Genomic DNA, 25,462 nt, shown 5'->3' with positions numbered 1-25,462 from the left:
AACCCCAATTGAAACCCTGAGTAGTCAAATGGCTGTGCTACAAACACTTACTTTAGCTGTATATAATTATTATGTAAAGTGTAGTCATTAAACCATACATTCATTTTGTGTTGACCCCAATATGTTCAATTAAAAAAAGAAAATATCTGTAAACATGTTGCTCTGTGCTTGTTATTACCAGTATCTTTATTGTAAAGGAATGATGACTCCATTAGCTGTACACAAGGCTGGATTTACCTGTTAGGGGCCCCCTATTGACTACCCCCACCTCCCATCCCCTCTGCACTGTGTATGTCACCTCCAGGCCCCATTATGTGCAGTATGCACAGCATGCTACATGTGACAGCTTCATTATTTGCTCAGAAACCAAATCAGGACTTTTATGCTGGGACACTACCAGGCCCAAGGTTTTCTGTGTGACAGTTATTTAGTGGCAATTGGATTAAGCACAATTTTATTTGGCAATATGCGCCATGTGAGCACAGTATAAATTAATTTAAACCAAAACAAAACGTAAAACTAGATTTGGACACATGGTCCATTTACAAGACTAATAATGCAGGGCCTTGTCTTAGTTCCTGTAAAATTAACATTGACAAACAGTGAACCTGGCATTGAGGGGTTATGGTTTTCATGGCATCATGGGATGCCATGATGTACTACCCCAGTTAAACGATAAGACTGGCAATATTCAATATTTTTGTTATAGTAGATAAATCCCATGAAATAACCAAAACCAACAGTACATTAGTCCATCTCTCAATACTTTACAACTTCCCTACCCATTTAAAAACAGGCCATGAATACATAATTACTTAACATATTTAGCACGTTACTCAAACAGGAGTAAAAAGTGCATTTGTTGGGGACTATTTTCAGCTGCAGATTAATACACATTTGGAGCAGGCTATTTGGCAGCATATGGTGTATGTGGGATTGACTCAAAATAAACTACGATGTGTGTTCATGGTAATGAAGGAACATGTGACCCAGTGCAACAGAGTGACTCATTGATGTGTTTTTAATAGTTGTTGGACAACAATGGAGCTCTATGGCACAGACTAATAAGATATAGCAGGCTTTGGATAAACTGACAATACTTGTTAGAATCAATTCATTGTTTGTTTTGGTCTTTACATGGATTTGTTGACAATAAGAAAAATATCGAATATCACCAGAGTTATCCTTTAAAAGTGAGCCAGCTTTGGGATACCACAAAAGTTTAGTCAAGTTAAATTGTGATAGCTGGCTAAACCACTAATCTTGCTTTGTGATACAGGCCCCTTGTGATGTGCTTGTGTGGTGTTAAATATGGAGGAACATACGAATCTGGCATTTTCACTCGTCTTTCTGATCATCCATTAGAGTGTGACACCCATCTCTCAAATCTGCTCTGCTTTGTTTATACCAGACATCTCAACACACAGAGATGCATCATGCTTTTGACAATTTATTGACATAAGATGTGGAACTGTGACGACAACAAATCATTTACAACACGGTTACAGCAATGATGCTAGAAATATTCCATTGCATACTATGCTAGCTCACTCCATACACTCTGTATTGCTGGCAACCGTTTTGTATATATTTCTATTTGTGGGAGTGCTTTAGACAATGCTGCTTAAAAAAATATTAGATCTACAACAGAGACATGAAGTTGGGAGATTAGTTTTTAACTGGAGCAAATCCACAGCCTAAATCAAAAAGGATAAAATGGACAGTGGGCTCATGCAGGCGCAAACATATTTAACATTACCATGAGGGAAAATAGTGTCACCAACACAACTGACAGCTGAAAAAGCCCTTTCTTTTGAATAGAGACAAGGCTTCATTTCATTTTCAGGGTAATACCAAACCATTTTAATTTAGCTACACAAACTACACCATCACTAGACTACACTGTACTAGAGCAACTCTGGGCCTTAAGGTGTATGCACCCTAATGTTTTATAGCACAAACAATGCCAACATTAGAAGATTATATTGAAATCAGGGTACTTAAACATAAGCATGGCATTTAATTAGCGCGAGAATCTGTGAGATTGGTTTGGCTGACTTGCCACAACGTTTAGCTCGCTTGACAACAATGGCATTCAAGTTACAAAAACACTGGCATTGGCAAAAGAAAAAGGTGAAAACATTTAAAGCACATTACAGAATTGAAGCTATTGCAACAATAAAGCCAGTTAAAAGGAAACAAGCAGAGGTAGATACACAATAAATATGAATGACAATATAGGTGTGTAAAGCCGTGTACAACTATGTGGTTGCAGTAAATGGGGCTATTACAAAAAGAATTACACATGAAATGAATTAGCAAATATCATTTTTAAAACGGAGTGGCACTGGTGTGTTAACACATAATCAATAGCTGCTGTGGTTTGTGTAGTGGTTCAAAGCTGATGAGCAAAAACTTTCAAGTTGAATTTAAACAAATGTACTGTACATTACTTGCCAGTCAGAAGCTTCTTGACTGCCTGTTCTACTGACGGTTTGCAACCCTCCACTTACACAGCCTGCAGATGCATCACTACACTGGATGTATTTATTTTTTTTACATGACGTTATAATTACGTACAAATAAGTTCTATTATGCCATAACAGGTCCATGAAGTTGCTTCACATGGCCTAAAGATTTGTTTGCCTTTTGTATTTAGAATTCTCTGTTGCATCCCGGTCATCAGTTTTTATGTTTTTTTAATTTGACCATTAAAAACACCTAAAAGAAAATGCTTAAAAAACAGCAAAATATTCAAAAGCTGTTTACACAAAGCTGAGGTGAAAAGGGTGGAGTGTTAATAAAGACAGCACAGGCTGAAGGCTGATGGAAGGATCTTTGTAATAAAGACCTCTGAGGCACCTACTTCTGTGATTTATCACCTGTGTTGTAGATGCAGAGCATCAGCAGAATGCATCCATCCAACATTACATGCCTCCATGCAGATGAATGAAAAACCACAGGTGGGAAGCAGCAATGAAATATCAGAATTTAGTTGTTACATTAGAGTTACTAGTTGCTCTTATGTAATCTCTGGTCTGAATTTTCTTTTTCCAACTTCTTGGAATTTCACTTAGTTTTTCAATTGCTGTAAAATGTTTCATACTTATGGAGGAAGAAGTAATGTTTAAAATCTAAATGCTGCACACATTGTAAGTAATCCCATTGAATACAAGAAGCTGTGTTAAAGTCATGACAGAAAATACATATGCTGCTCAATGTGATGTATAATAGTTGTCAATTTAGCGTGTCTCAAGAAGTAATATAAGCTATGACCTCGAGGAGGCAAACCTGTAGGACAGACATTAGTAGCTTCTGACAAACACATTGTTGGTTTCGACTCTCCACACACATATTAATGGCAAAAGGAAGAAATCAACACTGGTATTATTCTGTAGGTACAACTGAAGCAAAGCAAGTATCAAAAATAAATCAAAGTGTGAGCCACACACAGTACAAAAAAAAAGTAAGTATTTTCCACTCTGGACAATTTCACCATCAGTCACATCTTTACAACATTAAGACACTAAGTTAAGGATTAAGGATGGAATGGTAGACATGTTTTCACTGGGTAAAAAAATCGAAATGGGGAGATATAACAATGCTTTCAACAACCAAAATAAAGGAAGCATCAACAGTGGTTGTACTATTTAACTTCAGTACAATATACAGAACTACAGTATGATGATCACCCACAATACCTCTGTATTAACTGACATTTGCCTTGTTGATCTCTCAGAGGAAAAATGCACCCAATATTCCAAATTATTTAGGATTCCCTTGTTTTGGCTGTTAGCTGCAGATGGCAGAAAATGATAAAACGCTGTTTGTTGTCAGGAAGAAGCAGAGTTGCTAAGTGTTAGAGCAGGTCAGTTCTTCAGCACAGAGTCGTACATCTGGTAGACGTACTGAGAAACCTCAGGGGCCCGACACTTGAGAGACAGCTGTGGAAATGGAGACGGAACACAGAGTTACAACAGGAGACATCTTCACTCATACGTATTCAATCTGAAAGATGGTGTTTTAAGAGAAGTCAATTCTGTCTTTAAACTGCTTGTACAGCACAGTTGATTGCAGGATTGACACAGGGGTAAAACAGTAGTGATTGAATGTTTTCACATTTTACTTTGTCTTCGATTATTACCTTTCTCAAGAGAACCCATGGGTCATTAGGGCTGACACACAATTTGAACTACCGTTTGAATGTGAGAAAAATGTAAATATTTTATCCAAAATTATTCAGTTTGCAGCAGGCTGTACCTTTTACTCCAGTGAGAGCGTTCCTCGTAACAAAATAGAGAAAATTGGCAAGCCGTGCTGAACAGATAATCATGACAACAAATCATCTAAGAAGTTATGAGAGGGTGCATTTAGGATTCAACACCATCATTCATGGAAAAATGAGCGAGTAAACTGCATTTTTAGGTAGCTGTGGTTACTGTGGTTACCATGGTATTTCCTCCCTCTTTTGTCCAGTATCAAATTACATGGAGTTAAAGCTGAATCATTTTTTTGATAATCAATTAATCAAATTTTCAAGCAATAAAAGTGAAAATGGTACGTATTCTCTGGATCCACCTTCAATGTGAAGATTTGCTGCTTTTCTGTGTTTTATATCACTGTAAACTGAATATCTTTGGGTTTTGGACTGTTGGTAGGACTGCAAGACATCTGAAGACGTCACCTTGGACTTTGGGAAAGTAGGATGGGCATTTTTTTCACTACTTTCTGACATTTTATAGACTAAACAATTAATCGATAAAGAAAATAATTGTTAGTTGCAGCTCTACATGGACTAAATCCTGGTTCTGATTATGCCTTTTTTACGTCTTGTTTTTGACAGATCCTGCTTGTCAAAAGTCAAGACTCTTTCATTATACAGCACATTTCATTACAATTAAACTCAATCTATTTTAAATTAAAAAGTCCTAAAACACAAAATATATACATAGAAAACCTAAATACCTACTTTGTAACAGAGATACACCTATAATCTACTACACAGAAGTACTTCCCCAAACACAACCACTAACTAATCATCAGCCTTTAGGTATAGTTTTTATTGATAATTACTCAAATTCTTGTCTCGGTTTCATATTGTGATTGGTTTGAATATTTTGGTAGAGTTCACAATAACATACAGACACTGTGGTTGGATACTACTACACACACAATGTATGAAATGGCTATGAATGTGTTATATCATTATACATGACCAAAGTAATAATAATAATAATAATAATAATAATAATAATTCAATTCCTAAACTTTTCAAGACCCTGAAATTCTTATTTTCCATCCCTTTCTAACCAAATGACCTGCATTAGAGTTCTACAGTAAACCTTGTAGATGACACCTGGAATTTGGAAGCATATATTATGAAGCCATACTGCCCTTTTTCAATAGATAATGTAGAAATAACTGGACATCAAATAACCATAAAGCACAGCTGAAGGCCTAATAGTAAAAGCTGATTGAAAATTGTTGAATACTCTACCGTGTAGTTGGGGTTGCCAGGCTGAATGCGGAGCTCAGCCAAGATCCAGATGCCATTGGTTAGCTTGAGGGACTGGTAGAGCATATCCTGGCCTTCTACATTTCTCTTGGCGATGGTGTAGATGTTGTTATTCTGCAGCTTCCCTGATACTGTGTCTGCAACACCAGAATCAAGGACACGTAATTAACACACCTCACCACTTGGTGCTACCGTCTTATTGTTGAACAAAGAGAAACCAAATGAAACACACACACAAGAGGCTGTAAATACTACTGGAACCGTAATCACTTTAGGTACTAACACTAATGTGCACATGAGCTAATGCAAACTCTACTACTGGCAAAAGGGAATTGTCGGTAATTTAGCTCTATGAGGATTTTAATAAACTGGCACTGGCAACCTTCAGACAAGGTATTCTACAATACTGGGCCCTGCTAATAACAACCACCCTGGGTTGTTAGCCATCCTGCTGCCAGGATAGTAGTGGCACAATTATGGGCAGCTTCTAAAAGGAAAGAAGTTGGAGGAGTCCTTCAGGTAGAGAGGAAGTGGAAATGTTGAAGTATCCCAAGAGAGGCATGTGGGTGGAGAAAGAAAACAGACAAAAGTGTAAGGTCTTTGGATGGGTTGTACCTAGCAAAACAGCTGGGAGTTTATCAGTCCAAATGTGATTTCTGATGACATTTTTGAAGTCTTTAAAATGATACTGAGCCTAGTTCTGTAATGAGTCTACATGTTTTTAACATCAGGCCTGACGACTGCTGAGGCTGATCAAAAGGGGACAATGAGTTGGTTGTTGCAGGGTAGGATGACAATTTGTTTCCTGAATTTATAATTATCACTGCTGCCTGAGGAAGAGCACTGAGCTTATAATGTGTTGCCCGCTCATCTGGAAGTTTAGTACACTCACTCTGATGTCCATCTTTTATATATGCGCATCAGAAGCGTATAAATAATAAATCATTTAATGTTTTGCAAGCAAGAAACTTTCTATTGCCTTTTGTTGTCTGCTGTTGTCTTTAGCCTATCATCACTGATGTCAGGTTTTATATTAGATGGTTATGTTTCCTGAACAGAACAGGTGAAGACAGATCAGTTGGAAAAAATGCACTTAGGCCAGAACTAAGTGTTGTAAATATGATTCTGCTTGTATAAAGCTGCACTGCAGCAATGACAAAGTTAGAAATATTATATCCTCTAAACATAAATTAACTTGCATTCAGGAAGCAAACCACCACTCCACCACCACTAAGTGAGCAGTGAAGGCATCCTTTTAGCCACACATCATATTTCCCATGGATATTGTTATAATTCATTTTGACATAGAAGAAAAACAACCAATGAATCTACAATGGCATCATTTGGAGGAGATACAAAATAAACATAAAATAAAGATCAAAGTTACTTGCCCACAAGAGATATTTTCTAATCTGTTTTGAAAGAACAAGACATTAGAAAACATTTCTACGCAACTCAGGGTAACTTATTCACAAATTTGCCTACCTGCATTTAAGTGGCACTCCTTTATCTGGTACTGTAGCTCATTCTCATTGGGGATGTCTTTCCAGGTAGCCAGAAACACCTGTCGCTCTGAAAAAGGAAAAAACAAAACAAACAGACAAAAAAAAAACCAAACTTATCAACATTAGTGATGTGGAAGCCAAAATTTATTTTCCACACAGAGAAGCACTACACATTACTGGATGGTTTATACATATGGAATAATGGCCAGTCTTTTAGAATATCATGTATGTAGTCATCATGTTCATGTTCTTGTTTTAAAACAGGCTGAGATCCGATCCATCCTATTTAGGCTTGATTGTTTAATCTTGGTATAACCAGATGCTCAAGTTTCAATTCAATATCTTGAAGTTAAGCGTCTGAATTTGACCCGAGCAACGCAATTTTTTTATGATTTGAATTTTAGGACCTGAGCCTGTTGAATTTGACCAATTTGGATATGTTTTGACATTTGTGAATTTTGAAATTGCTTGACTATTTAAAATTTCAAACAGGACAGAAGGTTTTCAAAGGAAAATATTTCAGTGCTGTAAATTCAGTGGTATTTAAATTGCAACATTAAGGATTCGGTATTAATTAAATTTACTAATGAATCATTCGATTTTCAGCGGTTTCTAAGATTCAAATCTTTCTGGCAAGTGTTTGCTTCCATAGATACAGCTCAAACCTGACTTTAAACTTTTAAATTAATCTTCAATTAGCTGTAATCTCACAGCAGTACTTTCTGTCTTAAACTCTACAGTAAATGTATTTTATAAACCATTTCACATTCAGTGTGAGAACTATATAAATAAACATTTTCCAAGTAATATTTTATTTCTGCTTCAATGATTGTGGAAGATATTATTTACCATTGATGTAATGGTGTGATAGTGATGGTGTGGAGAGATGTGATGCTGTTTTATAAAGCTGTGAGTAACAATCATACCCATTTTTCCATCCTCCACAAAGAATATATTGAGAGGGATGAGTACGCTGAAGTAGAAGACATCGATGCTGTTCTTCACAGCCACCTGTGTACAAATTAACAAAAGAGAATGTGGGTTTGACATTAGATAACTTGGCCATAACAAGCAATGTTCCAAAACTCTTGTACTCGTCATGCTTGTTTTGTACGGCTGAGATGTGCTGAGGTTTAAATTATTGTCATACTAGTTCATATGACAACATAAATTACATAACACATTTTAACAACAGAAATTGCTTAATTAATATTGAATTAAGATTCAACATGCTCAATTGGCTGAATGACTGGCTGGCTAGTTTCAAAGCTGCAGGAGACACAAAAAGTACAAATGATGGTCAGCCACAGACACTCAATGATACCCCCGACTATTAGCCTATTAGACTATTAGTTTCGTGAGGGACGCAACAACAAATGTTGGTCTGTACCTTTTAAATGTGTTGCGCTGCTGTTCAAATGTCTGGTGAGTGAGTGCTTCTGTACCTGCAGATTATTGAGTGGGTCCATCTTCATGACTGGCCCAATGGTGTTGATAGGCAAAGAGAGCTCAATACTCTGGCTGGGCATCAGCGGAGTGTGAATGGGGAGAGGACTGGTAGGGATCATCCCAAAACTACGTGTAGGAAACAAACAAACAAATAAAAATCAAACATTAGTGCCATTCAGTACCTGTATTCAGTTACAATATATGCACTCAGTTGCCAATTTATGAGGTGCATCTAGCTTACATAAAGAAGTCACATACAACAACTCTACTGTTTTAGAGAGATGTTGATTCATCTTCACGGTAGTTATGTTGTAGCTGAGCACAACTTTTCCTGCGAGTCATCTCACTGACCTGTTCTTGTTGAACTGGACAGCGAAGTCGGTCATGTGTTGCAGGGCCTTGTTGGTGAAGGTCATGTCCATGTACATGTGGCCCTGGCGGCGAGAGAAGGTGCCAGAGATCTCCAGTCCCTTGGCTTTCACTGCAGGAAGCCACACCTGGTAAAAAGTACCAGTGTAATTAATTCTATGAATGGTATATATTTAATATACTTTTTTTTAACCCCAATGTAGGTACAGTGCCCGACCATGAAGGGTTACACATTTCCATAAAAGAGTTCCAACCGACAAAAAACAAACACAGCCACTTCATTCATTTTAACGACACCACATAAACGCTTGTCCGGCAATAAAAATGATATAGTAAAACGTGGCTAAACTTGTGCTACAATGCAATGCAACGTCATCCTACTACATACTGTGATGGCCAAGCAAATAAGTGCAACATAGAGGTTTACATGGAGTGGACCCTTTCGAACAGATTGCAAAGACAGAGGTAAGAGAGTAGTGTAGTGTGTGATGCAATGTTACTTTTGAATATTGTAGGTTGCCATTAAAAAAAAAAAATAAATCTGAACTTTCTTTTCATGTGTCCGAGGCAACCCAGTTTCAATATTGTTTTAGCGTTTTAAAACTCTTGTAATCAGAGCCCAATGTTGCTCAGCCTGTTTAAGGAAAAATTCAGGTTTATTTCAACCTGGCGTATATTTCCCATAAATGTGGCCATTGTAACTTTATGGGTCATTCTAACTTTGCACTCGCCATCTCTGTTGTAGAGATTCGGGGGAAAAAAGGACTCGCGCAAAACTACATATATTGGGGCAAGCTGCGCAAGCCTTCTAGAGCTTTCCAAATAAACCTGATTTTCACATTAATCTCTTGTCTAATTAAACTCTTGTCCCTGAGTCTGACTCAAAGAAAACACAGAAAGCAGCCCCCTGGAATAGTCATTATGGCTAACTGCATAGGGATCTATATGCCAGGATTTTCCTTTAAAGATTTCTGAAACATTCATGCAGCTCTTTGAATTTTTCTGGTGTGACTAATTCCCTACATACCACTTTCATTTTCCTGTAAACAACACAAAGCTTTCTGTTTAAGCCGAGCTTAATTTCTCAGTATACTACTACCTTTACAGCCTAGTTGCTGAGACGGAAGTTGTGTAAACTCACTGCTTTTGGGGCTACGTAGCCCCCAGTTGTGATGGCCATGCCTGTGGAAAGCTCAAACAAGTCGTTAAGGCCACTGCTGACAGCTGGAGGTGCTGGTGTAGGTGACGGAGCAAAAGTACTGGGGACAGATGAGGGGATGAAGTTCTGTCCCACCTAAAGCATTCACAACAAGTAACCGTAATTTTAGTAAGCATCACTGGCAACTTGACAATTAGCTATAAACCTACAAAGAGAGTCACACAGAGAATCTGAAGTCATGCCAAAAGAAGAAAAAACTAATACAACTCTTCAGTGATTATGAGGAAAAACAACATTTCAACTATGGCAAGATTATGTGATTATCCAAAGCCCTTATGACAGAGACAGTGTGAACAAGCTCAAATGTGACATGAATTTCAAAAGGACCATACCTTTTGTTTTGTGTGTTTTCGCCCATTTATTACAAAGCTATAATGATCATACGATTTTGTTTTCGATTTTTGAAGGTTATGAATGCAGCCTTTTCAGACCAGCAAACAACATTAAAAGCTGATGTGAAGTTCTCTGTGAATAATTATTTAACTCAAGCAATTTTCAAGCAAATAATGTAACCAAATAGAACGGGAAAAAATCTACTACGGTACACTTTAGAAAGTCGTCAAGTTACATGTTGACAACTTTCTAGTTGAGTCTAGAGTTGACAACGTAACTATACATGAAAAGTAGTAAACAGTTACACTGCTGGAAAAACATCTTTGAAGTTCAGGTTCTGCAACAAAATCGAAGTCCTGAAACACAGGATCCAGAATCGATTCAGCCCCTTCTCACTAGCCCTTTATACATAGCAACTATAACCGAGGCTCATGGGTAATGAAGTCTTTAGAGCCATCAGCAATGCCAAACTGACGGAAAAACATGATTTCGCAGGAAACAGAGTTGAAATAATTAAAACTGGTAGCCACAACGTAAACCTGTTGTACAGGATTGTTACATTATCCAGGAGACACCTGTAAGTAATATTGAGGATATCATTTAAAGAAAAAAAATAAAATGGGAAGTCAGAGTGGGGAAAAATACTTCTGAAACAGCAGCTTCTTCATTCAGGTGTAAAAAAAGGTTCATATTGAGTCTGAGTGAAGGAGAGAACTGTCAATCACCTATTGTATAGCCTGCTTGAAATTATTTCTTTCTAAAGCATGTTCATACATGGCCTATCCAGACAAAGATGAGTGCAAGTGAAAATTGTGGGATGGGTTTTCCTAGCCAGAAAATGGGCTAAAACATGCAAAACATCTGTGTGGTCTTCTAACTGAAAATATATGAGAAGACAGAGAAGCCAGGTTTAAAAACTTTTAACTAGTTTGAGAGTGTGGTGTGTTAAATTCAGAGAGCATGCAGAATGCAGACAGGCAGACTGCCAAACAGAAGGGCTGGACTTACTGCTGGACTTCCCCCAACACCTCCGCCCAGGTCTCCCCCCAGCTACAGGAGAGAAGAGAGGCCCCCAAAGACAGCATCCAAACATCACAGACAAACCAAACACACAAACAAAGACAGAGACAGAGACTTTCTTAGCAACCGCAACCCATCAAGAGGAGCCCTCACTTTCTGGGAAAATAGCATCTCTGCATAGTATGTTAGACATTAAAATAAGACTGCAATAAAATCTGCAAGGAGATTATCAATTAGTCCAGTTATTCCAGCAGCTTGGAGAAGTGGAAAAGTGACCATTAACAGATGAAGACTACAGCAAGGCTTAATGTAGCTCTATGTTGGAAAAATACTTGTGTTTATTAATATGTTAATGTACCACATTTATTCAGGATTTTAAAACATTTCAAAAATATTTTTAGTGATATATATTAGCAGTTTAAATTACAAGCTGTTTTAAGATAAAAGTCTTAAATGATCTTTGCTTTCATGCTCCAAGAGTCGGTGGGTTGTTTTTATGTTGAACAGTAAGAATCAGAGGAAGGAGCAGAGTACACGCAAGCATAGGCTCTCTCCTCCTTCATTTGATGGCTGCCTATGAGTCAGCACCACACTATCACACAATCTTATTAGCTTGTGATGACCACAAAACGGCCTCACATTAATCAGGACCAATAAACTATGTTCAGAATCGATAAACTATGTTCAGTATAGTACAGAAAAAATATTTTCAACAAATCCCATAATGTGTCTCATTACTTTTCTAACTCTCTCTGTCTGTGAAACTCATCCCCAAACCCATTGGTTTCTAGTGGGGGATTTAAATCTTTAGTTGTTAGTTAGCTGCTGTAATAAACTTATTGTCCTTTGGACTCGCCACGCCAAACTATTATTCAAGATAAGCAGTCCCATTGATACGAAAACAAGGAAGCACAGTAAGCTGATTGGGTCTTCAGCCAAGTTTAGCCAATGCTTCCACTCTATAGCAAAATTAATGTGTGTGGCTGTGTGTGTGTTCAAGCTCACCAAACTGTCCAGGCCTCCTCCCAGAAGGTCCACTGCACCCATCTGCATGGAGGAGACCTGGGGCACATTGACTGGAGGGCCCAGATCCAGGTTCAGCAGGTCACCCAGCAGGTCACCCTGGCTGGGGATCACATGGGGCTGGTCCATGGCAGCTGCTGGCCCACTGCTCACTGGACTCTCACCTGTATCAATGCTGTCACAGTAGAAAACAGTAGTACTGGTAAGGGACAAGTATCTTAAAAAGTCCATTGCCAACAGAAATGTGCAGAAACTCAAAACTCAAATTCAAACTTTCTGCCTTCAAAATGAAATCACATATAACAGCACAGTCGGTTAATTTTATCTTGTTTGGGACATTTTGTCACCTTGTGCTACATTGTTGTGCTGAAACTAAACCAACTAAACTGGAAACAGGGATAGAGGGATAAATGTCAGTTATGATTTTAAATTATCAAAAGGTATATTTGCTGTGAACAGAAGTTACTTATTAAGACTAGACAAACTTATTTCAGTCAGACTGAACATTTGCTGACACAGTGAAACCTTCCATCCACGATTTCCTGTCAATGAGCAGCACTGGATCTTCCTTTCACAAAGGATATTTCTTCCCTGTTGAATATCAGCGAGATATGGGGTAATAACTTCAGGGTGTTGGGTAATGTCCTGTTCTCCAGAACAATTGCTGGAGCATAAAATGCGCTGTGAAATATAGACTGGTCTACATATATTGTATGCAGCACTTTTGTCTTACATGTTGCCTTCTTGTGTGTCACATGCATGACATATATTACTTTAGTAAGAGATCTGCATGATCGTGTTCATGAATAATGAGAAAGCTGATGACATAGCAAAAATTCCTTTAAGTTGTTATTGAGGACAATGTGAACATTTTATATGGGAAGAAGACATTTTTAATTCGACAGCAGATACAGTGCTGATATAGTGCCAACAACTACCCACCATGTAATGTGTTGGCTGGTTTTAACACAACCCTTAGCTTACGCATATTGCTTAGAAAGAGTGGACAATATAGATTACATCTGCAATCACAACTTAAGTAATTCATGTCAGTATCATTATATATTGTGATAAAGTATATTTTCTGGAATTACAAAATTCATATAAAAATCCAATCTTTTCCAACTTTCCCCACAATACAACCAGAGATATTAAAGGGACACTTACCTTATGGCAAAATCTCTGATGGTCATTCCTACTATATATATATATATATATATATATATATATATATATATATATATAAATAATTAAAACTTTAAAATCCTTTAAACAAATACATGTTGAATGTTTCACAAAGACAGCACATGGCAAGGTGGCCAAAGGCGGCCAGAGCCATGCGAGTATAATCAAAGGGAACACAAATGCCAGTAGAAAAGTACAAATGTGGGTCCGCCACAATGTGCACAGTGTTTGTGTCTGACCTGCTGTGCTGCACAGGAAGGTGTTTCCGGTGGATTCCGTGGCTGCCCTCGACAAAGGCACTGGGGGGTTTGTGATAGACAGAAGCCAGGGAACCAATGTGGCAGATGAGCTCGTCCAGGAGGGTGGGCTCAATCAGGTCTGTCTCCTCTGAGATCAAGGGCTTTTCTGACAACACCACTTCCTTGGCCGTCACAGGGTCAGTGGACAACAGGCGCCAATAAATGTAGCCCCTGTCACGCAGGTCAGGGTTGTCAGAGTCCTGCAGAGGAGCAGAGAGTTCAATACGTGCTGTAAATTATATAATTAGATCTTGAGGACCACAGTTGGACTAGTTGTTAATATGATGGTAGCTAAGAGGGTTCCAACTGGAATAAACAGGTCAATTGAAAGAAATATTTTGATATGCTACAGAAAGCTTTGCTTCTCAGAGGATGCCTGTATGGGCTGAGCAAAAACAAACCCCAGATATTTACAGGGCTGTGTAAGAGAAGAAAAACAGGCAACATTATCAAGCAGTGAATAAATAAATCATCAAACTGTTATAACTCTGCTCTTCTTTCAGAATAAAGGACAACACTCACCTGAGTGGCCAGGCTGAGGACCTGCTGCACCAACTCTTGAGTCTCTGATGGCTTCTTAAGGAACAGCTTGACAATGGCAGTCAGCAGAGTGAGCTGGACCTGTAAATCAAAGCATGCATTGTTATATTATTATATTTTCAGTGTACGATGCCTCCCAAAGTCCATTTCTCATCCTCGCTGTGGGAGGTGGAAACAAGCAAAGTATGGAAATAGCCAAACAGGGCGATGTGTGATGATGTCCACACTGTCACAGTTGCCATGAACGCCTTGTTGGATCCACATGGAAACAGCTGATAACATGGATTACAGAAACATCTACAATGCATTCAGGAAAACAACTGCTCTACTGTGTACTCCACAAGGAGAGAAATGGTTCAAGTCACTGGTACTATTTGCATTCTGGCTGTTTAATAGGGCATGATTTTTAAAAAAGCCAGTTTACAGACCAACTTCCTTGTTCAACTCTGACCTACCGTACTTCCTATAGTTTTATGCAGTTATCCTGTATAATGAGGGATTATTAGTATTATTCATATATTTTGTATTTTATAATAATAATAATAATAATAATCTGGCTAAACTGTTGTCTTTTATTACAACCTATCTGAATGTCTGACTGCTTGTGTTTCTTGCCTCATCAGATATATTTTTAGCAATGTCGTGTTCCCAGATCTCAGCAATTAGCTTGACGAGAACAAGGTTATCATAACTGATAGAAACAATGTCCATATCTTTGAAAGACCCTAGTTGAATAAACAGTAATTTACCTTTCAATACAACACTAGGACGGTCCTGGAGGATGGATGTATTATATTGGATAAACTCAACTGGGCTGAATTACTCTCCAATATCATTTCTATTAAAACATAAAACATTCACCTCTACTACAAAATGAGCCTTTCAGGACAGCTGTGGAGTTTCCAAAACAGAGTAACGACCCTCTTTTTGCATCTCACAATCTGTGTATTTGCTGAACTTGATGTCAATAACTGTTTAAGATTCTGTATGTACACAGTTCAAGTGGACCTCAGTTAATTGCCAGTGAAAAACCTGCCACATGCTTTTTTTGATGAACCCACCTGGGTGCTCTCATCATGGAAACCCTCGAGGAAGCTCTCAAGCAACTCGTCAGCGTTGTCGATCCTCTCGGCGTACTCGCCAACAATCCAGATCATGGCAGCACGAGCATCAGGCTCATCCAGAGAGTCCAGATTCTCACACAGTGTGGCAATGATGCTTTCATACCTGAAGAACACCAGTATCTCAGTAGTCAGAAGGAAATTTTATTATTTGTTGAGCAGTTCTCAGGGGTTAAGTGGGAAACATACTTGTTGGGGTACTTGCGGAAGATGTCCCTGATGACCACAATAGCCTCCTGAACCACGTAGTTGACCTTGGTCTGGATCAGGTCCAGCAGGGTGCTGACACAGCGCTCAGCTGATTGCTGGACAGGAACAAGACAGAAGGACCATGTCACCATTACTTGGCGGTGATAGGTCATAATAACTCATAACACAACTTATCACTTCAATTTGTTTGCAGTGGCACGAAGTATTGCTACATACAGAAGAATTTGTATTACACCAAATTGGAGCGAGGTGGGAGAATGAATATTAATAAACTAAATTACTGAACAGATGCAGTCAGATTTATGTTGCATGCAATTAAAGTGGATTCAAAAAGTTGAAGCTTCAATCCATAGCTGAAGTGAATTAAGATTCTTGTGCTGCGATGCACATGAGAAGACTTCAGTGTAGAGATCAGCGATGAGAGCATTTCTTACTTCCACTTTGATGGCACAGCGTCCGATGGCTCGTACAGCCTTGCGCACAAAGTCAACATCCACCTCAGTGGCATATTCCTTCAGTTCAGCCAGCACCTGAAAGTGACAGAACAGCAGTGAAATATACTGTATGTGTGCACAATACAACACCAGACACATATATTTAACTGTTTTAAGTTGTTTATTAGTTTCAGTTAAATGTCTTTATTAAAAACATTTTAGCTCAACCTTCTATTAACAATGGACAGCATGATTTGAACAATAAAAAGTGAATCTATTAATATCCAGTATATGTAGGTATATATACACAATGCTGAAAACCCACATATTGGTTCTTTTGAGCCCTGAAAGGCCAAATACAATTCTGAAACTCAATATATTTCACTCCCTCCAATCATGTAGACATGAAAAATACACCCTCTAGGCATATACCTAGAAAGAATATTTGTTGCTATAAACCATAATTTGTAAAAGACAGCAAACCCCTATGTAGCAAAATTATCCTCCAAACAACGTTCCCATGTACTTGTGTTTCATATAAGGTACCTGAGCAATGTTGGCCTGAGAGGCCAAGCGGATCATGATGTCCAGCTTCTCCAGTTTCACATAGATGGGGTCATTGTACTTGACAAAGAACACCTTGATCTCCTGCTTCAGGATCTCAGGCCTGCACAAAAGCAACACATTACACATAAGACTGTGGGAAGACATGATCCAAAAGAAACAAGTCAGAGGAATTTGGGTGTGATTGAATATTTGACAAAAATAAATAATAAAGGAATGCCGATTAGCAGAGCTGTTATTCAGCTGTATGCTCAGGAAATCCCCCAAAAGCTGAATCCACTGGTTAATGATGATTTTTTTGAGATGGTAACATTCACCAATAGTACTAAGTCTTGTTTATTGTAATTTATTTACTTGTAAATAACAGTTTCAAATGTGATTAGTTTATTTTTGTTGGTTATTTACTTACTGTAATTTAATTCACACATAATGTTTAAAATAATGTGGTATATATGGTATGGTATATATGCCTACATTATTTTGTTCAAATATACTTAGTCTTAATTCAAATAAAGGTATTGCAAAAGGGGTGTCACCTTATATTCAGGCCAACACAGTATATCATAAATAGTAGCAATATGAAGTTCACTGCAGCAAAAAATACAACCCAGCTTCTGTGTTGTGATCACACACCTTTTCTGGACAATGAGGTTGATGTTCCTCAGAGCCACATACTGGACCTCAGGCTCTCCAGAGAGTAAGGTGACCAGTGGTGGGGATAACTTCTTCAGCAAGGTGTTGTAGTAGTCGGAGTCCTTGGGCAGCAGCTCCAAGAACTTCATCAGCACCTTGACAGCTGACAGCACCACGGCTGAGTTGGCATGAGACAGCCGGGGAGTGACACGCTCGCAGATGCTTTGAAAGTTAAGGAGGGAACGATGAGAGTCAGTAAGGGAATAGAGGGTAACATTAATCTGAATGAAGTGTGAGTTTCATAATTTAAAGAAGGAAGAGTGAGGTAGTGATTGCTTAATACTACTTAATATGCATATTTTTTTATTTTTGTGGCGCCCTCGTGGTTTAGGGTTAAGGCACTAACCATGAACCACAACGTCCCTGGTTCGAGTCTGGCTGGGAACTTTTGTTGCAACTCTCTCTGCCTCATTTCCTGTCATCTCTCTACTGGTGTTATCTAATAAAGTCATAAAATGCCTAAAAAATTTAATAAATAAATGAAACTTATATTTTTTCACCTCCCTCTAGTGGTATCTCTCCATGCAGACAGCTTTGGTTTTGTTTGTCCTGCCTCTGAGATTTCTGCCTCCAACCCAATACAATGGAGGTGTTTTTGTGGTGCTCACAGCATTGAAAAATGACATTTGAAAATTTTAACTTTAATTTATCTCTTTCCAGAAACAGTGTCACTGTTACTCTGGATTATCCACAGACCTGGCTGTCAACAATTTTGGGGAGTCTTTCTTCAATAGAAAGAGTAGTAGTAAACTACCTGCAAGGCTAGACACTATACCACTAGAGGTAAGTGACAAAATATATTTTTTCAATTTGGCCCTTTAATCATAACTAGTTTCACTGAAACAAGAAGTACAACAAAAATTAATTACATAAAATAACAATAATAATTACAATAATTACATCTTAGCGTTATCTACAGCACCATCAGAAATTGAGCTTTTCCATAACGTTAACTTCCCTAACAGAGTGAAGCTTTTGTTAGGAGGAAGAAAAAAAAAACGTCGCATATAGCACTCCTGTCTCCACTGATTAATTAATCTAAAATAAATCAATAAGCAGAGTGGCTTCTGCTAATTAACATAACAGCCTAGTTAGCTGTCTCTTTGTAGGAGTAGAGAGCAGACAGGGCAGACAGAGAAACAGCTGGTGCAGGAGGATGTTAGATGTTATATGTTTTTATATTATATATATAGTTCTAAATTAAACACATATTTAGGAAGTTACTAAAGGATAACCACAGTCCACAGCAGACAGATCATGCTTTTTAAGTTGTATTCATAAATACATTTTCCTCAACCACTCAAAAGAGTAAATAAAATACAATAAAATTGTCAGAAAATTGCCAATGGTCTCTTCAATAACCAATAGTCGATATGATGGTCAATCGGCAAAAGCTTACATCCCATACTTTAATCTGAGTGATTGCTACCTTTGGGCCTCGCGCTCATCCTTGGGGTTGTAGTTGGACAAGCAGTCCAGGATGAAGATCTGTCCCCACTCTGTGCACTCGTTGAGGGCAGTCAGCAGCTTGTTGATGTTCTGGGGATTGAGGTCCAGCAGGTTGCTGTTGGGGTGAGACTCGCTGATCTCAGACAGGGCAGCAACTGCATTGGCCACAACCTAAAGAACGGAGGTGTTCTGTGATGAGAACTTTAAAGAGTAACTCTGTAACTATTGCTATTTGGATTTCATCAACTTCACAGGATATCAACACATCTTTAAGGGTTTGAGTTTGCCTAACAATTAATGCAGCTATAGAGTAGCAAAGTGGGCAGATTTGCTATAATTTTTTATCACTGTATACTCGCGTCACAATTTTAAAATGATGCAATTGGCTAAATGATATCAAATTATATCTTTAAATGATATATCCAATAACTACAGTATATATACTATTTACTGTAAAAACTAAACTTTTTAACTTCTATTAAATATAACAATAATCTTCAGGCAAAAAGAGTAGAGGCACTACATTACACAGTAAAGGCCATGTATTTAAAGAGTGAAGCTACACTTTATGCTGTCAGATGGTAACTAAATTGATCACGAAACACGATATGCCATGATCTGTCTGATTCAGCTCAGCTGGTGACAGTGACTGATGGATCAATCACATTGTACGTTCGCTTTGCATTAATTAAGCAGAGCAGCACATCGCAATGTGGGAATAAAAAGCTTCTGAATTTTTACAAGTTGGAAAAAATACAGACAAATGGCTCAATCAGTCATATATGCAGGAGGGGATATTTGAGGAAAACAAGATCTACTAATGTTAAAATAATAATTAATGTTTATTCTAACTGAAACTCGGTGCAGACTGTATTGGATAAAACATGTGCCCAGCAAGTGATATACAGTATATATTGTAAAGTACTGTATACATACATTTTACCACCTCTGCTAACCCTGCCTCTGTTGCATGTAAATTCTGCTTGGAAGCAGCAGAGGGTCGTGGCAAACAACTGACACTAAAATGCATGCGAGCCTCACATAAGCACCACCTAATCCCAGAAATCCCCCAGTTCAACTGTTTGAACTTTATTCTAGTGGGTTGTGTTGAAGAGTGGACAACAGATATACATGCCAAAATGTTAGTCAAACTCTGTTTCCATGACTGTCTTGGCGTGAAATCAAAACCTAGGAAAATAAAGCTCAGGTTGAAAAGAATGGACACCTACCATGGGATTTGAGTCAGCAATGAGATCTCTCAGGGAGTCCAGGAAGCCCTGGTCTTCCACCATCTGGGCATTGATGTCATGAAGTTTAGCCACACAAACAGCTGCCGTCTTCCTCACATATGGGTCCTCATCCTTCAGGCACTTCCTCAGTGGCTCACACAGGTACTCCGTGATCTTGTCAACCCGGATGCAGCCCATGGTGCGGACGGCCAGAGCCCGGATCAGAGGGTTGGGGTCCTCACAGTCCTGGAGGGCAAATCAAGAAAGGCAGCTGTGGTTTTAATCGCATTAGATTTCATTGAGTTTTAAAAGTGAAATTTCAAAACTTTCTATGACTTAGTCAGAGTCATCCAAAGAATGTATCCTTGTGTATTTAACACAAATGTCTAACTGATTAATGTTTGATAGTAACAAATATGGTTTTTCCTACAGCTTGGCTTTTATCTTCTCCATTAATCGTTCTGTCTATAAAACATAAAAATGCTTGTTATAATTTCCCACAGCCTAAGGTGATATACTCAAATCAAATGCAAATACGTCATATATGACAAACAAAAGCAAGAGATCCTCACAGTTGAGAAGCTGGAACCACAGATATTTTTTGGCATTTTTGCTTAAAAAAATAACTGAAACTATTAATCTATTATCAATTTTCTGCCAATCAACTAATTGATTAATCAACATATCTTTGTAGCTCTGATGACAATCTTACATTTCTCTGGCCTGTGGGAACCCTGTGTAGGGAAACTGTGGGAGGCACAATCATGTCCACTCTACACCAGTTACATTTGAAAATCCATCTTTTCGTTACCCAAGAACTGAGCTTCTTTAAAAACACTGTCCAGAATAAATAAATCTGAAAAGGCTGCTTTTTCATTTGAGTGTGGAGACTAGATTTATCTGCCTTAGTGTAGATGTAGTCACAGTTTTGGATACCCTGGCAGTATTATACATAGTTGAAAACAAATAAAGTTTATTTAGGGCCTTGCCTTGACAAAGCTGTTGACAGCCATGATGGCCATGTCAGGCTGGCTCTTGGCGTAGTTCATTAAGTAGAGGTAGACCAACTTCTTCAGCTCCAGGTTGTCGGTCTGCATGCAGTTCACCACATCTGGGAACAAAGAGCTGATAGCAAAGCAAGAGGATTCAGAGTTTACAGTATGAGGCTTCATGGCTGTTTCTTTCATCCTATGATTAGATCATGAACAATGTGATAAACAAGTCACCCTAAAGGCCAATATATACTATCTCAGAAGTGTTGTTCAGACAGTCTGAAAGTGGTGAAAAGCTCAACCTTCTGATGGGGGTCCTCATTTTTGTAATTTTACAAACAGTTTCCTGATTTGATGCTTGATTGGCCAGATGTGCAAACGTTTGAAAATGGGCATAGCTCCAAATGCTCCACAAACCGTTTTCTCCACATTCCTTACAGTCCTACTTCCACCTTTGTCTGTGTTCCCTTCACTTTTCACTTTTAAGAACCTTGTGATGCTTTGGTACAAGGTTCTTCCTTGCGTTTCCACTGTATTGATTAATTGGCTTGACGAATCACAATCGGTTTACAGGAACTCGTCTCCAAAGCAGACGGAGAACAGCGGAAAAGAACATCCAGTCACAATGGCTACAAGTTACATTGTGTTTCATAAAGTTTCAGCAGTGGCAAAGGGCTAACTGAGGGTAAAACCAGTCGGCCCTCCACCTGTGGAACTGAATCAGAAACTAGCAACATAATTATTTTTTGTGAGGGAGATTCAGGATAGTTTAGATTTTTTGGCTGTCAATTACCACAATACTACCATTTTATTTTCTCCTTTTCTTTAAGATTAACTCATGCTATGAGTATGTGGTGATTTGCTGGACATAGCACAGTCAGTTGATAATTTATACAACTGTCTGGTTTATGTCAGAGTTTAAATTTTCTTGTGTACCTGACATCCTTGCCAACAGTCATGGCAGCAATGACCTTCTTCACTGCCTCTTTTCTCTTCTCCTTCTTCTCATTGTTCAGCTCTGCCTTCAGTTCAAAGATCTCCCCTGGAAGATCAATCAAACACTGAGTATTGGCAGCAGCACAGTTTGAATATACAGTCAGAAATAAGATTATTTTTCCAACCTTAATGCTGCTTGAAGTGAAAATACAAGAAACTGAATGATTTAGGGTTAAATGAATTCTTCACTAGACGAATTGAAAATGACCAATAACAGCACAGTCCTTACTCACCTTTTTTGTTTGTTGTGAAATATTTGGAGTCCGTCATGACTTTGGTCCTTAAAGTCTGTACAGAAGAAATACACTACATTATGCCATCAGCAAAATCTGCATTAATGATTCCCTTTAACCACTCCCAATTTCCCTTTTCACATACAATGAGAATTAATTTCTTAATTCAATATTCATTTGTTTTAACTGTCTCTTCCTCCCTGATCTGGTGTGTGACTGTGTGGCATAGTGATGCTCAAACCACACACTAGTTCCATGAAGGTCAGTCATTTAGTCTATCTGTGCTGCCTCCAACATTATCTGATTTGGCTGAAATGGCTTTTTCATTAACTTTATTATCTACAATTAGTACATACAGATTCGTTGGAATCGAATACGACATGGACAAGTGGACAACAATACTGGTATTTTGGACTTCATTTTCCAGTATGCATTAATATTCAAATATAGATGACGGTACATTTGCGAAGCATTTCTGCCTTTATACCTGTTGTGTGGCATCTCTCTCTTTTCTAATTATTCTATAGATCTCAAGATTACAAGCTTCTTCTATGAAAACTGAAACACACGCCACCCTGATGTTTCTTATTGACATTTTCGCTTTTTAATGAAACTCCATCATAACAGCGAGGGAAATACACTATATGACTAAAAGTATGTGGACACCCCTTTTAATTTGTGCATTCAGCTCCCTCAACCATTGCAAACAGGCAGTACAATGGGTTATACTGAAGGTCATACTGTCACAGGATGCCATCTTTCCCATAAGTCAGTCTGTCAGCCATTATTGTGAAGTGGAAACGTGTGGGAGCAAAAACAGTTCTTCCCGTGAAGAGGTAGGTCACACAGGCCTGCAGAACTGGACCACCAAGTGCATTACATATCATTTCAAATGCTTGGTCGCAACACACACTAGCGAGTTCCAAACTGCCTCAGGAAGCAACGTCAGCACTGTTCATTGGCAGCTTGATGACGTGGGTTTCCACGTTGGAGAGGAGGCATACAAGTCTAAGATCACAATGCACAGTGTCTGTTGGAGTGGTGTAAAGCACACTACCACTGGACTGTGGAGCTGTAGAAACGTCATGACTGGAGAAATTAGTCAGATTTCACTACCTGGCAGTCTGACGGACCAATTTGTGTTTGGCAGATGCCAGGAGATCCCTACCTGGCTGAATGCACAGTGCCAACTGTAAAGTTTGGTGAAGATGGAATAATGGTCTGGGGCTGTTTTTTTATAGTTTGGGCTAGGTCCGTTAATGTTATAGCAGCATACCAAAACATGTTAGACAAGAGTGCGCTTCCAACTTTGTGGCAAGTCTGGGGAGGGCCCTTTCCTGTTTCAACATGACAATGCCCTGCACACAAACCAAGGTCAATAGAGAAATGGTTTTCCCAGTTTGGTGTAGAAAAACCTGACTGGCTTGCACAGAGACCTGACCTCAAACCCATCCAACACCTTTGGGGACAAACTGAAACATCAACTGAGAGCCAGGCCTTATTACCCAGTATTAGTTCCTGACCTCACTAATGCTGTTGTGGCTGAATGGGTGCAATTAATCCCTAACCACAGGGTCCACAATATTGTGAAAAGCCTTCTCAGAAGAGTGGAGGCTATTATGGCAGCATATAAATGACCATGGTTCTTAAATGACATAATTCAACAATCACTTATGGGTGAAATGTTCATGTGTCCACACATACTTTTGGCCATGTCAATATCAGGTTTTTTATAATAGTTCGTCCTCGTTAATGGACAACAAATTGACAAAATGAACACAGAAAATAAAAGTATACAGTGGATGCTGGCTTTTGTAAACTATATCCAAGGAGGTGATACTTTTCTTTTAACTGAAACAGGGCGCTGGTGTTTTTGTACCGTTTGTAGGATGCTACACAGACATGTTCAATGTTAAATACTCAGATGGCGTCTCACAGAGTTGGTTTGCATGACCATTTGGGTTTATGTTTCAATTTTATTACAGGTGCTAGCTAGCTTGCATTACACAGTAGTGTAGTTAGCTAACGTCTGCTGCAGTACATACAACTTGAGTTACCTTAACGTACATACAACTAGCTAACGTTACATCTTAAACAATAATCTTACATGACTTTCACATCAACTATAGCTGCTATGTGTAAAGTTAATCTCATCCAATACCTTGATAAATGAAAGCTAAACCTAAATTAGTTGTGACATATTCGATAATGTGATGTCAAGTTAGCTACAATTAACTCGAACCACAGCAGTTTCACTATGCTAACGTTATCATTAGCGTGCTGCATGCTAACGTTAAATGCACTAACGTTAGTTTAATGATTGGCTCTAACGCTACATCTGGACTAGCGAGGCTAGCTAGCTAATAACGACAAACTAAGGTTACAAAACCAACCAATTATGGGGTAACTGGCATCAGCAAGCTTTTCTAGTCGGGTGTGACTTGTAATGTTACAGCATTAAATCTGACATCAAAACAGAAAAGTGACCAGCGGCCCAGTTTCCATTGCTGCTGACAGGAGCTGTGTTAACGTATGTGATGAGCTGCCCAGCTGACTGATCGACACGACATCACAAACAAATAGCAATAACGTTGTAGAAATGTTGAACTGTGAAATATTTCACATACCTGGTCGAATGTATGTCAGCGGGGAAAAATGTTACGATGGCAGCAAGATGCAGGTTGGTCCCTTGCCTGGTTGGAGGAAGATGGAGAACATGGATTGTGATGGTACGTTCACTGTTATCGGAATCTGGTCGACTTCCCTATTGAGTTGAGACTCTTAGGAAGTATTACATACCAGGAGGTGACAAATTCGACAAAGCTAATGTTATATAGACAGCTATAGTTGGAGTTTATATAGTTTGGATCTGCGTATACTGAAGAAGGCACTATATATGTGCGCAAAGGACCGGACACACCACACACAGCAAATTTTACATTTAAATTACAACGGCTTTCAGGCGTGACCGGTTACTGCCCCACAATTTCCCATAGCTTTGAATGTAACACGAGGGGAAAGTCTTGGTCGGGATCTCAATGATAATCCTGACTGTCAGAGAGGAAACTACAACAATGTTTACAG

At 38.7% G+C, this 25,462-nt stretch overlaps 1 protein-coding gene across 3 annotated transcripts; it reads right to left on the bottom strand.

Moving 5' to 3' along the window:
- Positions 1-1,437: 1,437 nt before the first annotated feature.
- ap2b1 (adaptor related protein complex 2 subunit beta 1) lies at positions 1,438-25,162 on the bottom strand. 3 transcript variants are annotated; one of them, XM_044221722.1, is made up of 22 exons: positions 25,006-25,161; positions 22,379-22,433; positions 22,086-22,191; positions 21,147-21,282; positions 20,158-20,403; positions 18,909-19,099; positions 17,420-17,641; positions 16,769-16,889; positions 16,223-16,318; positions 15,768-15,883; positions 15,519-15,684; positions 14,440-14,538; positions 13,858-14,117; positions 12,416-12,608; positions 11,399-11,440; positions 9,980-10,132; positions 8,821-8,966; positions 8,466-8,595; positions 7,947-8,031; positions 7,001-7,087; positions 5,498-5,652; positions 1,438-3,944 (listed from the first exon to the last, which is right to left on the bottom strand). In XM_044221722.1, the coding sequence occupies exons 2-22, from the start codon at positions 22,413-22,415 to the stop codon at positions 3,870-3,872; spliced, it is 2,862 nt and encodes a 953-aa protein (XP_044077657.1). In that variant the 5' UTR covers positions 22,416-22,433; positions 25,006-25,161; the 3' UTR covers positions 1,438-3,869. The 3 variants fall into 3 exon arrangements, with proteins under 3 accessions (XP_044077657.1, XP_044077658.1, XP_044077659.1); XM_044221723.1 differs by having other exon boundaries at positions 22,379-22,451; positions 25,006-25,134; XM_044221724.1 differs by lacking the exon at positions 11,399-11,440 and having other exon boundaries at positions 25,006-25,162.
- Positions 25,163-25,462: the final 300 nt, after the last annotated feature.

Source organism: Siniperca chuatsi, linkage group LG14 (assembly GCF_020085105.1).
Source record: "Siniperca chuatsi isolate FFG_IHB_CAS linkage group LG14, ASM2008510v1, whole genome shotgun sequence".
Classification (NCBI taxonomy): Eukaryota; Metazoa; Chordata; class Actinopteri; order Centrarchiformes; family Sinipercidae; genus Siniperca; species Siniperca chuatsi.
The sequence above is the reverse complement of the archived record's forward strand: the minus strand, read 5'-3'. Positions and strand labels throughout refer to the sequence as shown.

Bases quoted from the DNA above. Each gene is read 5' to 3' on its own strand.
- ap2b1 (XM_044221722.1), bottom strand. From the start codon at position 22,415: ATGACGGACTCCAAATATTTCACAACAAACAAAAAAG. The intron at 22,192-22,378 runs GTGAGTAAGGAC...TTGATCTTCCAG, and splicing joins TTTCACAACAAACAAAAAAG to GGGAGATCTTTGAACTGAAG. The intron at 14,539-15,518 runs GTGGGTTCATCA...TTTGATTTACAG, and splicing joins TCCATGATGAGAGCACCCAG to GTCCAGCTCACTCTGCTGAC.